Below are 19061 nucleotides of genomic sequence, written 5' to 3' on the forward strand. Positions count from 1 at the left end.
AAATGTGCCTGAAAACAGACATTTTAAGCTGTTTTGTAATGTTTCAGTTGAAAGATTAGATTTACATGTTTGCCACTAGTACTTTAAAAACACTCGAGGATCCCTGGGTGGCTCAGTGGTTTAGCGCCTGCCTTCGGCCCAGGGCACGATCCTGGAGTCCTGGGATCGAGTCCCACATCGGGCTCCCTGCATGGAGCCTGCTTCTCCCTCTGTCTGTGTCTCTGTCTCGAATGAATGAATTAGTGAATGAATGAATAAATAAATAAATAAATAAATAAATAAATAAATAAATAATAAATGATTTTTGAAAAAGAATTAAAAAAAACTCACCTAAAACAAAATTTATACAATGCCAAGCTGAAATAAATGCATTTCATTTCCCATTGGAAAGTAATATTACTGATAACAATAATAATCAAAGTTAAATCGATCCCTAGTAATTTAACCGCTAAGAATTATTTCTTAGTAATTTAACCGCTAAGAATTTGCATTGTGCATATATGTTCTGTAAAAGAAACAAAATAAAATGAATATCCTGCCATTGATATTCAGGATTTCTTTCACAAGGCCCTTTGCCCCCTTTTTTTCACATCACCTCTTCATTTTTCTCTAGCTCATTCAGCTTCCATCTTATATTCCTATCTACTTTGTTAGCGATCCTTTGCTTTGGCCATATCTAAGATGCATTATCTGTCACTGGCTTTCCATTTCAATTGTTTATGGAAACTCAGTTGGGTTACAAACTTAATCCCCTCCAGGACTAGACCTAGGCAGACACTGCTGTAAAACAAGCAAAGCTTCTTTCAGGGGATTATACTAATCAAATCTCTCCAGTGGCTTCTCATCATCCCTGAGGTGAGTTCAAACTTCCTAAAAGACAGAGGAAGCCTCCCTAAATGGGATTCCTGCCTAAATCCCAAACCATCTTTCACTGCTCCCTTTCACTGGCATGCTAGGTAAGCCTCAGCCTAGCACTTCCCAAAGCATACCAGAATAATTCAATGTAATTCCACACACACTTCATCTGAAATGTCCCACATCAACTGTAAATATCTCATTCATTATTTAAAACTCAGTTTGGGGCAGCTCGGTGGTTCAGTCAGGTCAAGAGCTCAGGGTCCTGGGATCAAGCCCCACCTCCAGCTCCCTGCCCAGCAGGGAGTCTGCTTCTCCCTTTCCGTCTGTTCTCTCTCTCTCTCTCACTCACTCTCTCTCCCTCTCAAATAAATAAATAAATAAAATCTTAAAAAAAAAAGGGGGGGGGGCTCAGTTGGGAATCATCAGCCCGGTAAGGTTTCTCTGAGACAATCCCGTATGTTCTTACTGTGCTTTACAAATGTTGCTGTTGGGGCACTCAAGCTCCTTCAATTATACTTTGCCCACATTTCTGTGTTTCCATATTAAAATGTGAGTTTCCATATCATATTATAGTCATTTTCATAACCCCAGTTCCTAATATAGTAGTGACACAGATTGCCATGGGCTAAATACAGAATTTTGCCTCTACTCTGCCTTTACATCTACTTTAGTAAACATGTGCTATGATTCATTTATACCTAAGTATAAATATAAGTTCATACTCAGGGCTAGTTGCTCTTTAATCTATAGTTCTAAATGTCAAACACAGGCAGATCTCTCTATTAAGTAGGTTTCAGAAATTAGTAAGCATTCATGTTTGTAAGGATAGGAAGCCCTCCTAACATCCTGACAACACACTTTAAAGGCATCCCTCTACGCCTTGCATAAAGAAATATACTCCATGATTACAACCTCTGCAGTCTCAGGGTTGTAATGAACCTATTCCCACCATCTGGAGATTGAGTCCTCTCTGTAACATCCAAAATTATGGTCAAGAACTATGTTTGAGCACATCTAGCAATGCCCCAAAGAAGCCTATTTTAGTTTTCACATATATCGTTTAAAAAAATCATATACTTTTACACTTTTGAGCCCTCTGATCGATAACAAATGAAACTGCAAAGTAACGAAGGAAGGAAATCCACCACTGCAAAATTTAAATTAAAAAGCCAAGGAGCACAAATCATCTCAGGGCACGTTTTTGCTTTTTGAGACTCAAGAATGCTAGACACCCTAAAATAACCGCTATCTAGGAGAATACAACAGGAAACCGTTTGAGCATAAATTGCTATGGCAGAAAACTGATTAGCTCAGCAAAGAGACAGGATGCTTCTTGTCTCTACCGTTGTCTGAGTTAATTCTGTGCCTCCGCTGTGGACCAACTGTTCTGAGATAAAGGATTGTAAAGTTGACTCATGAAAGCAGATTGAAGTACAATTAATAATAAATACAGGAGTAGTGCAGAGTAGTGCCTGAAGTTACAAGGAAGCTGAAATTAGTCAACAAAGGTGAAGGAGAAAAAAGGCAGTCTAGGAATACCAGATACAATACCACTGTGATCTACAGAATATAAAGGTCTACATAATGTGATCATGATAAAAGGAATACTATCAAACTAAGTAGGAGGTTAAGTTTTCAATGAGTGCTTTGTCAGGATACTCTTTTCTATGAAACCTGAACAATCCAAATTGGATTGCTTGAAATGTGAACTCTACTAGTCAACATTCCACCATGTGGTAGACAGAACAATGCTCTCCCACCAAAGATGTTCCTGGAACAATGAATAATTTTCATATGTGAAAGTTAAGGATCTTGAGAGGATAGTCTCCTGGATTATCCAGGTGGGTCCAATTTCTCCCCATGGTTCCTTAACATTGGAGGTCCTTTCCTAGTTGGTGTGAGAGTCAGAGGGAGATTAACTATAGAAGAATGGTCAAGGAGATGCAATGTTGGTGGCTTTGAGGATGAAGGGAAGGGTGCATGAGGAAAGGGACGTGTGTGTCCTCTAGAAGCTGGAAAAGCCAAGAGAATAGATTCTTGAGAGAATCTATTCTTGTGTTGCTTTAAGTCACTAAACGTCTAGCAATTTGTGACAGTAGCAATAGAAAACAAATATAAACCTGTATTCTTTCAAAGGTTTTACTCAAACATGAAAAATAACACAAACAAACCAACTGTCATAGCTTCAAAACTTCCTATTTGACACTCTAACATGTGCACATGACTTATTCCTAAAATGTTTTTCTGAGAGGCAAACAGAGAAGGTCCTGAAATAGATTTTTCAAAGAGGTAATAAAAGATTCAATAAGCACTGACAAGAAAACCTGACAGATTACCAGCTTCTCCCCACGAATCCAACAGAAAATATCATTCAATTTACTTGAGACTCTTTTGTGCTGCAGTAGAAAACCCTTTATTCCTACCCATCTTCCTCTCCTCTTCTCCCTCCAAACTTGATTTTGAAATGTTTTAGATGAAGTTTTATAATCCACATTTACTGGCATACATGTTTTCTAGAATTTCCTATCATAATAACAAACTATTAAAATTCAATATGATAACTGAAACTTTGTCGTTGTTGGAACACTAGCATTGACTCACATTTAAGGCCTTACTTTACATCTATCTCACCGCTTGACAAGAGTAGAGTTGAAAATCCTCTTTACTCACCACTTTGCAGCAAAGAGGCCAAAACCACCACATCAAACCAATGCCCAGTAGTAGCAGCAACACCAAAATAGCAATGATGGCTGCAGTCCCGCTAGACTGGAAGAGGTAGAAGACAAAAACAAAGTGGTCAGTAAAGCATGGGGTTAAATCCCAAACACATATTTTTTTAAGGAAACACAAGATAATGATGCAGAAAGCATAATACTGTCAAATCAGATTTTCATTATATTCCTTTAAATTCTATAAATCCCCTTATATTCTATCTCATACCTGTTATGTTCAAACAGGCAATAATAAACATGAAATCTTCCCAGGTGCTACAGACAGTTTTAAATTATGCCTTAAAAGAATGTAGGAAAAATCAATATCTGGGGTTATACAAACAGGCTGAATGTTCCCTATCATTTGTCTCTGGGAAAGGGTTATTTTGATTACAAGCATGATTACTTCTAGGCAGAACTTATGTAGCGTTCTTCCCTTTTGATGACAGGACACTAGATGTATTATATATTTAAATTGTGGGTCAAGATAAATATCAAAAATCACCAAGCAAGTGACAAACCAGAAACAACAGTTCTTGTTGGCAAATGGTACATTCGCATCAATGCAAGAAAGCAACCTCATGCATTCACTTATCAGATTTCTCACTGAAGCTTAAGGACTACCCACACATGGTTCTTGTGGGTAGTCCTCTGCTGTCCTCTTACTTCCTGATGTAAAGCTCCTCCTGCCCTAAGGAACCTGCTCTGGGCTCTGCCTCCAATCCCCTTCCTGTAGCGACCACCTAGTCATCTTGCACAGCTCAGCTCCAGCCATTTCCCTAGGAAGACTTCTTTGCACCATCTGGCCAGAAAATGCCCCTCTTTACTATACAATTCATAACTGTCTATACTTGAATCTTGATCACTATCACAATTTATCTGTTCATTTCTGATAAACTATTTCTTTAATTTCTCTTTTCTGTCATTATTTATTGTGAGCTCTAGGAAAGCCATGAGGTTATGTTCAACCCACTTACTAATGTATACTCCGTGCTTGGCATTTAAAATGACTTACTAAGAGAACGAACTCCAGAGAAATAAGACTGCAAAAGCCATAAATGCAAAGTCTAGTATTCACTGAATTTTTAGTATGGGTATAAAGTTCCACAGGGGACAAGCTGTCTCGCCCAAACCCCACTTTCTGGTATCCCTAGTAATAATGTTCTGTTTGGTGTGTGTGTTTTTCTTTGTTTTGTTTTGTTTTTCTTTTCTTTTTTCTTTTTTTCTTGCTTGCTTTCTTTTAAGGGAAAGAGTACAGAGGGAAAAGATATAAATAAATCAATACACTCTCCAGGTGGAAATTTGAGATTTCATGGGCAGTTTTTCAGAGATACACTTCCTGTCATTCAAAACAAATAAAGGGCCCCTGAGGGGCTCAGTGATTGAGCACCTGCCCTTGACTCAGGTCATAATCCCAGAGTCCTGGGGTCAAGTCCTGCATCAGGCTTCCCACAGGGAGCCTCCTTCTCCCTCTCATGAATAAATAAAATCTTTAAAAAAAACAAACAAACGAAAAAAACAAATAAGAAGTATAAGCCTAGAGGTCAGAGTAAGAGCCACTTTTATCCTAGAGCTGATAGAGGGGTGGCAAGGTGTGGGAGGACTCCCTGTATCCATCTTAGAAGGGCACTGTATTAACAGGCTGCTTAATTTCTTGGAGCCTCTGTTTTCTAATCCATATGAAAAGAAAGCTAGTTGTTCCCAAAGCATGAAACTCTTTGTGGAAAAGTCATTACTATGATATCTCTCTTAGAAAATCATTTTGCGTATTAACATACTTATAAAGCTCTGACTGGTTTTGCAGTAAAGAAACTCAACTTATATCAGCACAGAACCATCTTTTTTCTCATAACATTTTAAGTATCCTGTAAATCTAGGGTTCTCTAGAATCCACATAGAGAAATGTTGGGATTGATCAAAGCTGAGAGACCTCCCGATGTTTAAGTGACAATGGTAGTGGCATTCAGTCAGAATATTTTATAATGGAATAATGGAATTTAAAGTGCAATACGAGGCACCCAGGCACAGCTGGTTAAGGGTCCAACTCAGGTCATGACCCCAGAGTGGTGAGATCGAGCCCTACATGGTGCTATGTGCTCAGTGCGGAGTCTGCTTGAGACTCTCCTTCCCTCTGCCCCCCTCCCAATAAACAAATAAATCTGGTTAAAAAACATAAATAAAATGCAATACATAATGACCAATGCACAAAAAGATAATAAACTTTATGTAAACAGTTACATGTAAACAACTGAGAAAAGAGAAGAGAAGGTAGTTTTCAAAAGCAGTGGCAAGGAAGTGCCAGAAAAATATACTTGGTTCAGCTAATCAGAACAATCTTTACATGTGTATTCTTTCTCCGTATCATCTGTTATTATCACAATGGAAGAAAAAGAAAAAAGATTAGCATAGAGCAGCATGGAGACTATCCTAAAACAACTCCATTTTTATAGATATTGATTACTAGCAGCCTTTCAGTTTTAATAAACCTATTTTTAAAATGACTAATTCCCAGAGCAGCATAAACCATAAAACACTCATTACTTTTAGAAATGTTCAGAAGATTAATAATCAACTACACATGAACAATTAAAGCGATCCTTTGGTTTCTGATTTTGCATCTAAATAGAAGAAGGAACAAGCATATGAGGCATTTATGTAGCTGATGGAAGGTTGCAAATTAACCACAACCGGCACCACCAAAGTATCACTTAGAATCTTTGGTAATTTTATTTATCTTATCTTTCAGAAGACAGCAAGAATAACTATGGCAACTTCACATGCACACACTATGTTTGCTAAATTCTACTGTTCACTATCTGACCATTCTTAAGGCATAGAAGATGCTATTAGATGATATTCACCATAAAGAATTAACATAAAATAGAAGAAATAAAAAGACATGGATTCATTTAGCGACTTCCTGTTGGAGAGTTTGGTTAAATGAAAATGCAAGCTCAACATTTCACTACCAATATATCTTAAATATCTAGATATATTTGGCACATAGAAACTTCTGGCACATAGAAACTTCTGTGTGTATGTGTGTGCGTGTGTGTGTGTGTAACAGAGAGAGAAGGAAGTGGAGAGGGAGAGAAAGAGAAGGAGAATGTAAATACTTTACAGAAAATTTTCAGGTAAATATCTAAGTTCTATGTCCTTAAAGCCAAAGAAAACAATTCAGAACGTACATCAGGTCACTGAAGAAATACTCAGAGTGCATCTTTTTACATAGAATTCTAAACATTCATGAACAAATTGTGTGACTCTCCACAGCATTGACTACTCTAGTTCTAAACAGTAGGCAAACAGGAATATAACAGAAAAAGAATGTCAAAGAAATACATAGAAAAGTGTGATACCCTATGGGAGAAATGCTGCCAAATACATAAATTCATGTTCCCACCTCTTATGTGAGATACCCCCCCCAAACCTGTTTATGTATAGAAATGAATACAGCATTCCCTACTAGCCCTTTCCCACATTAGGATCTAGTCATAGCACTCATGGAAATGGCTCACCATTTGTCTGTGCTATACAGTTTTCAAAAAAGTTCTATGAATACTGGGCTTCCTCCTTTCTTAGAACTCAAACTCTGTGTTCAGAAATAGGAACTTGCAACTAAATGATATCAATCTGCTAAAAATTTAGTGGTTACCTTTTTTTTCTTCCTATGGACGTGTCATTAAGAAGATCAGAAAATTGTATTGACAGAATGTAAAGTAGATGGGCTCGCCATGATAGGCAGTGAAAATTCTTTTTTTTTTTTTTAAGATTTTATTTATTTATTCATGAGAGACACAGAGAGAGAGGCAGAGACATAGGCAGAGGGAGAAGCAGGGTCCCTGTGGGGAGCCCGATGTGGGACTCGATCCCGGGACTCTGGGGATCATGACCTGAGCCAAAGGCAGATGCTCAACCGCTGAGCCACCCACGCATCCCAGCAATGAAAATTCTTGATTTTTCCTCCAATAAAGATGACTCTGTTAAGAACATTAATAAAATACTATACACATCCAGATGTAAATATACATTTATTATAGCAATATTATCATGTCAACTGACTCCAAATGTTCATCTTCAATAAAATTAAAAAGAAAATTTTCTAAAGACCTGCAGACCTAATCTTTATCATATTTAAGCTGAGCATGATGGAAAACTGGTTCAGAGGAAGCAAGAATGTAACGCAACCCAACCTTGCCATTGTGTATGAGACACAGTCCCTGGATGCCCCAGTCCCAGACATGAGATCAGTTAACTGAATATATAAACTCAGGCTTTCCCATTTCCATTGTTTTCATTTGCGCAGAGTCTTTATCAGAGCATGAAAGACTTCAATCGTGAAAGGGAAATAATTTCATTGTTCACATAGCTTTATAAACAAAATAAGGAAAGGTCAAACACATAGACTTCAGTCCTATGAGCAGATAGCAGGCCACAAGCTACAGACTTCAGAGTCAAATGAAACTGGCCATGATTACACATAGATCTGTGTCATGGGCAGAAACTAAAAGTCACTTAATTTCTGATAAGTGTGCTTCCCTTTAAATCTGAGCCAGGGAAGTAGGTGCTAAAATTACAAAGTTCCACAAGTCTTCATGAAGCCCACGGGTTAGCTGGAGAGACAAACGGAACAAATAATCCCAAATGTGAGGAGATGGGAGGCAGGTACAAATAGAGACATGGAACAGTAGGGACTAACCTGGTCTGGGGTTCTGAGGAAGTAAGAAAGCCCAGGGAGAAAGTGGTGCAGAATTAGTGGCCTCTTGCAAAGACAAGACAAGGACAAAGGTGGCTGGAGCACAGAGTTTGAGAGGACTTGGTAGCACCTAAAGAAGCTAAAGAGAAGGTTGGAAACACATCTCTGAAAAGTGGTAGTCCTTTATAATACAGAGAGATTTGGCCATCCGTTACAACGGATTAGTATCCGTTTGTTAGATGACCTTTCCACTGGCCATTTGTTGGATAGAATCTTTCTAACTATAGTTTTGAAAAAATGGCATTCTCAAATATCTACAAAGAATAGATTGCACAAATTAGCTGAGGAGTCCAGTTTGAGACTTACTACTCAGATGATGGTTCAACACATGGAGCCAAAACTCTTTTAAAGGTTAACTATGGACATACCAGAACCTTGAGCTTGAAATTAGGGTAGAAGGAATATATTCAGTAGTCATCCTGGACACATTGAGTTTTTTAACTTGGTTTGCACCTAATTTCTTCTTCTTCATCAAAAGCAAGCTTTCCAATGAAAAACTTCACTCTGCCTAATGTCACTGAAATTCTAGCTAAGAGGACCACAAAAGTATAAAAACAATCAGTCACTACTGTACTTGAAAAATAACTATGAGCAAGAGGAATCACTCAAACATTTCAAAACTCAAATAACTATTGGAAAGAAGACTCACTCAAAAATTTTCAAAGCTGTCACAATCTACCTAGAAAATAATCACAGCAACTGCAACCGAAAAAGAACAAAGCAAAAAGGGGAAATGGATCTCCACGATTTTTTTTTTCTATGGATTTAGAGTTAGGGGAAGAAAAAAAGAGTCAAAAAATGGGTGATAATTGCATGCTCTGGATTCTTCTGGAAGATTCGATATCAGGAATTACCAAACTATGTCCCAAAGGCCAAATCAGTGCATCTGTTTCCTAAGACCTCTGGCAAGCTATGATATATTTTTTTACAGTATTATGTAGCTGAAAAAAAAATCCAAGAGTAATATGTTACATAAAATTCAAATTTCAGTGTAAATAGCTTTGCTGAACACAGCCTTACCCATTTGTTTACATAGTATGTTTACAGGTGCCTTTGTGCTACAACAGCAGTGTTGAGTAGTTGTGACGAAAACTGTGTAGTCCTCAAACCCTGAAATATTTGTTATCTGATCTTTTACAGAAAAAATGAAATTGCCAACCCCTGTTTTATATAAATCAAATTAGAACCTGGTTGCAAATAGCAGATTGCACAAGTGTTCAGGTCGGTGGGGGTTGGGGGAGGGGACAGACTCGGATTCAATTCTCAATTCTAGCATTTACTTGACTGTGAAACTGAGCAGGGAGGAAATCTAACCTCCAGAGTCCCCAGGCCCCAAGTACCCCCCTCTCAGGGGCAGTGAGGGCTGAAATCAGCCCATGTTCTTACTCATCAAGCCAGGTGCCCTGCTGAGGGCTGGGTCTACACAACAGAAGCAGCACTTTCTAATGTGTTTGCATAAATGTGCACTAGAAATTGGACGTGGCTCTGTTCCTCATCAGTAAAATTAAGGTAATAGGAATAGCCTCCTCTTGAGTTGTGTGTGTTAAAGTCATTAAGTGCTTAGCACATGTACAGTGCTTAGCACAGTGTCTGGCACTTAATACATGCTCAGAAAACACATTCTTGATACTGTTATGTCAAAAGAATCAGAAGAACAGATGTTCCAAGGGGGAAAAAAGATATCTTTCACTATTTTTTGAAGCAGAGACACATTTAGGAGATCTTCTGAGATGGATGAAGAGAAATAACTGTCTAAGTACAAATGCTTCTCAGGCTCTAATCTTAAATCTCTTAAGTCTCATCCTTCATTTCCCTAACTCTTAAACTAGGTGTACAGCTACTTTCACTCATTCATTTAACAGATAATCTTGGAGCACAAGCTTTACATAAGGACCAGACACTGGGAGGAAGGCAAGGAGCAAGGCACAGGCCCTGCTGTCAACAACTCAAAATGGCTAAGAAAACCCCAGAAGTAAACAGGAAATTACAGCTCAGTGACATAAGTGCCTTTAACAGAACTGAGCCTGGATGCCCTTGGAGCACACAGAGGGGCTCCTTTATTTGTGGGATTTCCACAAGGATTAATCAATTCCCAAAGTAATGGCGTTTTATTTTCTTTGGCTTTCAAATGCCTGTGAAAGCCAAAGGCATCATCCTATAATGAGTAATACTACTAACTGCATCTCATCAACTCTGAATATGCCTGACAGACTGAATATCACTTAATGCAATGCCTGGGTATCCTATTCTATTTTGAATAGAAATTTAATGGACACATCAGCAGATACATCTCAAGGCAACAGTCTCACTTTTCATATCTATAAATGATAACATTACTACCACACACTAGAGGTATTTGAGTTTGAATACAAAATAATGGCTAATTCTAATGGGAAAAAAATGAATTATACCATGTCTATTAGCAATACAATAAAGTGAATCATAGTATTTATTATTTTATAATTGATTTATAGAAGACTATAAATCATCACTCTGAGCTGAAGCATCACTTGACTTCACAGTGACTTCACTGTGACCCCTCTGACCTTTTCTCCTTCACCTCTCTGAAGCACTTAATGTTGCCTTCTTTTCATATGGAATTCCATTTTCCTTTGGCTCCTTTACCTGGTAAGTGTCCTGGTTTTCCCATCTCTTGAGCTATCTATTCACTTCACTTATTCTGTTGACCAAGATGGACTTAAATTTTCTGTCAACTTGATTAAACTTTAGATAGATTTTTTTCCTGGCAATAGGCTCCTGGTCTCCCTTTGTGTAGAAAATCTGCTTTAGTAAAGTGCTAATTGTTGGGGATCCCTGGGTGGCTCAGCAGTTTAGTGCCTGCCTTTGGCCCAGGGTGTGATTCTGGAGTCCCAGGATCTAGTCCCAGGATCTAGTCCCAGGATCTAGTCCCAGGATCGAGTCCCACATCAGGCTCCCTGCACGGAGCCTGCTTCTCCCTTTGCCTCTGTCTCTGCCTCTCTCTGTGTATCTCTCATAAATAAATAAAGTCTTTAAAATAAATAAATTAAATTAAAATGGCAGAAAGAAAACTTTCAGAATAAAATCTTTTTCAAGTTGAATAGATTTAGCATTATGAAAAATATAATCCATTTTCTTTCCTTTTTACATTTTAGCATTGACTTCTCTGCTTTAGGAACCACAAACCTATAAGATGAACTTTAAACTCCACCTGGTAATTTTCTTTCTTTAAGCCACTGATTATCTGTTCTACATTTTCGATTTTCAAGCTTCCTTCCCAGTCTTTCTCACTCCAATCAAATAGATCAACTCTCAACTTCATTTTTCTATTAATCTATAATCTGCTTTCCCCTCCTCTCTTCTTGCCTAAATCTTGCTTTCCTTTCAGGACCTGGTTTATCCAAGACTCCTCCAAGAATACAAAACCTTTCCGAAACAAACTAGTGGTTGCCAGAGGGGAGACATGAGGGGCTATGGATGAAATTTGTGAAGGGGATGAAAAAGTAAAGTCTTCCACTTATAAAATAAATGAAGGGCACCTGGATGGCTCAGTGGTTGAGCCCCACATCGGGCTCCCTGCACGGAGCCTGCTTCTCCCTCTGCTCTCTGCCTCTCTCTCTCTGTGTTTCTCATAAATAAATAAAATCTTAATAAAATAAATGAAACACAGGGAAGTAATGTACAGCACAAGGAACATAGTCGATAATATTGTACAACTTTGTGTAGTGACAGATGATAACTACTTATATACATTTCAAAATGTATATAAATATCGGAATCACTATGTTGTACACCATAAACTAATACAATTATGTCAACTATTCTCTAATTTAAAAAAAAAAAACCTTTATGTTATTCTTTCCCTTCTGCTTTAAGCTCCTGAAAGCCATTCTCTTTTTTATTTCTTTTTCAGTAAAAATCATGTGGAATTTGTTGACTACTTCATTCTATACAACTCACAAATGTGTATCTCCAATCCAGACCTCTTTCTAGAATTCCGACTTGTGTATTCAGCTGCTTTTATGATATTTCCACTGCGAATGGCTATATAGACATCTTTCACTCAACATTTCCAAAACAGAAGCTGCCACTTTTTCTAAACACTGCTCTACCTGACAACAACACATCCTTCTAGTTGCGCAGGTGAAAAGTTTAGAATTATCTTTAATGTTCTTCTCTCATAGCCACATATAATCTGTCTACGCATCCCACGTGCTCCACATTTACTCAAATATATCCAAATCCAATCACTTCTTACCATTTCCACTGCTGTCTTTTTAGTGGAGCCATCCTCCCCTCTCTTAGATTACTGAAACAGCCAAGGAAGGACTTGGTCTCTGTATTTCCACATTTGCACCCCCTGCAAAGTCTATTTTTACACAGTAGCCAGAATGATCTTTTCAAAGTATTAAGTCATATCATGTCACTATCCAATGGTTCTCCATTTCACTCAGAAGAAAAACTCAAATCCTTGCAAAACCCTACGTAATATATTCCCCTCTGTCCACCAATCTTGAAACTCCTGCTCGCCCCAGCTATCTCCACTCTAGCCTTCCTTTAAACTTGTCAGATAGAGTGCTTCCTTAGGCTTTGTTCTAGCTGTTCCTGCTGCATAAAAAACATTCTTCCCTTGGGTGGTTTTCAGGGTTCACTCCCTCACCTTCCTCAAGTCTTTATTCTTTGACAGAATAATGAAAATTTCTTTGATCCCTTACTTAATATAACAACTTGCCCTCCACATTCTCACTGACACAACCAACGTCACTTTTTTTAAAATCACCTTACTCTTAAACTTGAGTCACAAATGTACTCTTCCTGAGAACCGGAAAGGCCTAGGAAGACTTTCAGAAAAGTACATGACTTGTAAATTCCAAATGAGTCACTTAATCTCAGCATCCCTGCACACCAAAACTGTGAGTGGTTATAGAATACAAAAACTTATGTTCCTGCTTGCATGGAAGAGAGGTGAAATAAGATGGCTTAGAGGCACAGAGTAAGAGGAAGGATGGCGAAAGAACACTGTTTCAGTGAGCTCAACACTGAGAAACTCTATTACCACAAATGTTTGCTATCTCAACCACATCCTGAGAGACAAGGAAATCTGCAAATTGCAACATGAATTACAAATAAAAAGAGAAAAAACAAAAACTAAGTATTTTCAAAACAGAGACAGGTGTTGATAAAGACTTATCCAGAGAATTCAATAATGGCCCAAGGGTCCCTATAGATGTTTGTTTTCCTTGTAATGTTATCTTACAATGAGAAAGACCATTGTCTCCATACAGATAATATTGGATTATTTTGTTTTTGGAAGGAAGGATATCTCTCTGATTAAAAGATCAAAATATAAAACTGTGAGACCATGAGATGTGAGAAAATGTTTTGGTTTATAATTTTGGTCTTTTGAAGGGCAAAAATTTAGGGTTTTTTTTGTTGTTGTTGTTTTTGCTTTGGGTAATGCACTTTTTAAAAAGATACTATACTCATAAAAATAATAGCCATGTGATCAGTTCCTTTTAGTGCTGTTTTCATGTTCAACAATCAAATATCAAAAAAATGAACCCCAAAACTTAACTATAAGGAAAACACTGTCTTAACAATGAAGTTTACATTCTAAACTATTGCATCTTAGGTAATACAAATTAATCATCTCAATCAAAACAGAGTTCTAATCTAGATATATCAAGCTATCAAAATCAAATTACTTACTCATATTAGAAAGCACCAACATTTAAAATAAACAAAATGTGAGGTCATCATTAAGATATGCTAATAATTTCAAAAACATAATCAAGTCTTAGACAACAATTCAACCTTCATGAGAGAAAAAACTGTATTCCATTTTGATATTTAATGTTTCTTTTTTTTTTTGATATTTAATGTTTCAAGGAAAATGCTTCATTGGAAAATCATTCTCCTACCTTATTTTTAATTTAAATATGACTTGAATTTCATATATATCAAAATAAAATTTGTACTATCTTAAAATCTCTTTTTAATAAGGCTAAAGGTTAAAAAAAAATCTAAAATAAATTCCATACAGAGTTTTTGTGGTAGTCTCCACTGTCATTGTTTACATCTTCCTTATTACAGCATGCAACAACACTGACAATCCATAAATTATTTCTGGATGGAATCATTTTTAAAAAGTAACTTTATGCAAACTTTTTACTTACACATTCTGTGGCTGTGACTATTAATGAACTCGAGATGACAGATTTTCCTCCATTAAAGCTCACCGAAACATCGAGAGTTCTGAAAGAAAATGAAAAAAAATCATTAAAAACAAATTAAAAACCAGAGGATTATAGGAGGTTTTAATTTCCTTATGTAATTCAAAACTAGTAGGAAAGTCTATTTTTGATCAGTTATCCCAGCTTTTTCCTTTCATCCTTTGGTCCAGTCCTTACTTAGTAGCCAGAGGCAAATCTCTTAAATGATCTAATCGTTCCAGAAGTATTAATGTAAATAAGAACATTAAAAAATTCCTTGAGAGAAATGCTAAGACTGTTTTCACCAAAACTAAAAAGAAGAGAAAAACCCTTACTTACATCCTATTTAGCTTATTTTTCCTATCTTCAGACATTACTATCATCGTAAGATTATTAAGAATAAAAAAATTGGAAATAATAAATCATTCAAGGGTAAAACATAGAGAAAGTGATAATACAAGAGAAATAAACTGAAGAAAAAAGAGAATGCAATTTCCTTGTGGGTATTTATTGTAGATGGTCCCAGGACATCAAAATATCTCAGCAAAGGTAAAAGAAAGAATAATTTTTTTTCATGACTAAGATACATCAAAGTTAGACTGCAGCTCTTATTTTGGAAACATGATTTCAAACTATAAGACAATTAGTAATAATTAAAATTGCATTAATTCAGATTCTAGTAATTAATTATTTGGGATCAGTCAGCCAGGAGTTGGTAACTTTTTAAATTTTTTTAAAAATTTTTTTAGAGAGAGAGAGCAAGGGCACACAAAACATCAGAGGAGGGATGAGGGAGGAGAGAGAAAGAATCTTAAGGAGGCTCCATGCCCACCGCAGAGCCCGATGCAGGGCCTGATCTCACGACCTTGAGATCATGACCTAAGCCAAAAACCAAGAGTCCAGATGCTTAATTGACTGAGCCACCCAGGCCCCCCTGGTAACTTTTTTATTATTAAATAGCTCTAACAAGGGAAAAAAAATAGCTCTAACAAGATATCAAAAGGCAAAAAAAATGACAAGGAGATTTTTAAATATTAAGGAAACAGACCTTTTCTAAAATAGTTTACACAGTATATTATCCTATAATGATCAGTATGCCAACATTTCAAAGCTATCCACTCATTAAAGTAGAAAGTAGTAGGTAACATTTTGGTGATCTAGCTCCTATGCAGTGGCATACTCCCATTCTCACAAAATATTCTAAATTCCAAGAATTAATAGCTAAGATACTTTAGCTATTACTGAATTACTGAATTAGTAAATTACTGATTACTCTGAATTAGTAAATTTTGTTATATTTAGAAGATTTCCTCCCTATCTCTTGAATTGAAAGCCAAATACTACTAGATACAGAGAATTATGACAAAAGAGAAGCAATCTCAAACCACGGATAAAATTTTCAATTATGATGCCAGAGAGGGGAGATAAAGTATATTATTTAGTCCCTGCTATGTGCCAGACACCACCCTCAGCATTTTATGGATGTTATCTCATTTAATCCACACGATAGCCCTTAAAGTAAGGAGTAGTTTCACAGTTGTGCAGATGGGGTACAGAATGCTCAGAAATGCTAATTACCTTGCCTAAACTGGTAAAGCTACATAGGGTTCTAACTAATTTTGAAGTCTTCCCATCAAACCATACAGGCTTGCTGAAATCAAAGTCTTTAATGTGTTTCTTTGCTCAACGTGATATGTAGTTTGGATTCATACAGGACAGAGCCACCAAGAAAGATACTCCTAGCAAATTTAGAGTTGAACTCTTCTTCAAAACTCACAAATACTCTTATTAAAAATATTTCTTGTAAATCATTCCCTCCAAAATATTAAAAACAAGTTTAGCTATATCCAGAAACAAATGAGAACTTAAGATGTTTACATCAACTTGTTTGAACTTTTGAACTAGTTCACCACAGAATGCCAAGTGGTTTATTTAAGAAAGAAAACTTCAACCCAATTTGCTTATTCTGCAGAACTGAGTCCCTTGTTTTGTTTTATTTTTTTTGAAGACAAAGCATAGTTGAATCCAAAAATAATCTCTCCTGGTTTCCAATTCCTCTATTTTTAAAACATGTACCAGAAAGCATATGACATGGTAGGCATGGTTTTAGTTTGGGGGAAGATGATCTGATTCACCATAATGTATGATTGTTGCAAGTAATCTTACTGACTCAGCTTTCATGGGTTCAGTAGATATAGACTGAGGTTGTTTAAAATCTGGCACTTAGAATTCACCAGAAATAAATCTTTCTCTAATTAATGAAGGAAACATTAAAAATATTAATGCTTCCAGACTGAAAAAAAAGAAGAAGAAAAAAAAAACAAATGCTTATCTAAGTGGAATAAGAACAGAAGTTCACTCTTTCCTGACAAGATCTTGTAGGCAACCAAAACAACTGTGCACTATCCCTAAATCTCAGCCCAGTATGATGTAGCTAGTGTCACATAAAACTGAGTTGAATCTCCACAGATATGGAAAGTCATCTGATGATTCTTTGGACATGTGTCCTCAACTGAAACAATATTATCTTCACCTTCTTGAGAGCAGAGCATGGGCATCAACAACAGCACTGACCGCGACGGCATTTATCAAGTCCCTACTATGAGCCAGGCACACTGCGTTCATCTTTTCATTTAACCTTCAAGAGACCCACTGTGCCGGACAGCAGCATTTTTTTTCCACTTTCCAAGTGAAGAAACCCAAGCTTATGAAAGTAACTTGCCCAAACATTGAACTTCTCTGACTCTGTAGTCAAAGTGCTTTTATTTCTACCCCATAATTCCTTAATCCTTGATAAATACATTAGAGTCTTACATTTAAATGTCTCTCATTGGCAAGAGCTGAGTGACGTTCCTCCAGATTTTTGTTATATTCATATATTGCTCATGGTTAAGTAGGAGGGCATTCACTAAATGCTAAGCTAACATGAAAAATACACTATTAAAGTTACTTCTGTTTTTAAACATTTTCATTTCTTTAGAAAAACATTTTTGAAATTATTGGTATGATACCGGCACTGCCATGAATGATACCATTTGCCCAAAGTTATGCTGCTCCTTTGCTGGCACACAGATTGATAAAGCCACCCCACCCTCTAACCCAAACCTAATGCCCTGATCTTTCATTACCCTAAAACTCCAACACATGTATGTAATGTTTTCCATCATATTTTCATGTCAGTTTTGTTAGTATCTACAGATTTCTCATTCCTACATAACTCCTACTTCTGGTTAGTGTATTACTAACAGTAAAACCCACACTCTCAGTTATAGAGACTTTACTATGGATAGAAATGTATGAAAGTCCATGCTGGTTTTACTTAATTCCATACAGAAGTGAGAAGTGAGGGTAGAGTTCATTTTTATTTATCCTCAAAATCAATTAAAATTATAAAAGGGGAAAGGTCTAGGCCAGGAGTTGAGGAATTAGGAATTCTGGGTTCGAAGCCTAGTCACTGCACTTTCAATCTTCCATTCCTCAATCTGTAAAATGGGAATAATTTTACCTATGTCAGAGTTATTTGGGGGAGGAGAGCTTGATAAAATAATAAGCATAAAATAGCCAACACAGTGGCTAGAACACAGCAGGTATTCTCACATTATTGTAACACCTGACTATTTTTCTAACAGATTATTTAGAATAACAAGATACTTTTTATATAAAATCTCTTAGACCCAAGCTGAAAAAATAATACAGATAACACAGAAGAATATAAAGCAGCAATAAAATCATTACCTAATGCTTCTTGGCTTAACAAACTTCTACTCACTGTAATATAAAAATTATAGAGAGGGGGCACCGGGGTGGCTCAGTCAGTTAAGTGTCTGCTTTCAGCTCAAGTCATGGTCTCAGGGTCCTGGGATCCAGCCCCAAATGGGGCTCCCTGCTCAGCAGCGTGTCTACCTCTTCTTCTCCCTCTGTCTCTCCCCTCCTGCTTAGGTGTGGCTGGTTCGGCTTTGCCACGGGCACATCAACCAAGGTTTCCTTTCCTGCAGGAAGTCACTCAAAGATGAATGATGAGGAACTGGGATTAGAAAGGGATCCAAGAGGAAGGAGTGCTATTTGACCGGCTGGAAGGTAAGAAAGGCACAAAGCAGTCAAGGAACTAAAAACCATTCAACATGGCAGTAACACAGAGTGTGAAACTGAGAATATGTGGCCTGAGGCTGGAAAGGAGAGTAGAGAAGGATCATGAAAAACCCAGGATGCCATCTTTTAAACATTTGGAATTAGTCTTAAGAGTTCTTAAACTATGTGTTTTACAAATATTCTTTTTACAGGGTAGAGCATGGATTGGAAGAGTAAATTCTACAGTAGAAAGACCAAATATGAATATCTTGGTGTATTTCAAATAAGAACCAAAGTCAGACTGAACTGAAATAGTGGCAATAAGGGTTGTGTGAAAATGAAAACTGGGAGATATTAAGGAGTCAGAATAAAAATGATCAGATATTTATTGGATATGTAAGAGGAGGAGGAAAGAAATCATTAAAGATGATCAAAATCCCTGTCTTATTGTGAGGTGGGTTGCATAGAAAACACAGG

General features: G+C 36.9%; 1 protein-coding gene across 4 annotated transcripts in view; it reads right to left on the bottom strand.

The window, feature by feature from the left end:
* Positions 1-19061, bottom strand: part of ANTXR2 (ANTXR cell adhesion molecule 2) — a 156780-nt gene that overhangs the window by 81979 nt on the left and 55740 nt on the right. For all 4 annotated transcript variants that reach the window (XM_072810653.1, XM_072810654.1, XM_072810656.1 and 1 more), the window contains exons 11-12: positions 14481-14559; positions 3529-3624 (exon numbers count right to left, since the gene is read on the bottom strand). In XM_072810653.1, coding sequence (XP_072666754.1) covers positions 3529-3624; positions 14481-14559 — 175 coding nt within the window. The remainder of the gene's footprint in view (positions 1-3528; positions 3625-14480; positions 14560-19061) is intronic.

The sequence above is a fragment of the Canis lupus genome, chromosome 33, assembly GCF_048164855.1.
Source record: "Canis lupus baileyi chromosome 33, mCanLup2.hap1, whole genome shotgun sequence".
Classification (NCBI taxonomy): domain Eukaryota; kingdom Metazoa; phylum Chordata; class Mammalia; order Carnivora; family Canidae; genus Canis; species Canis lupus.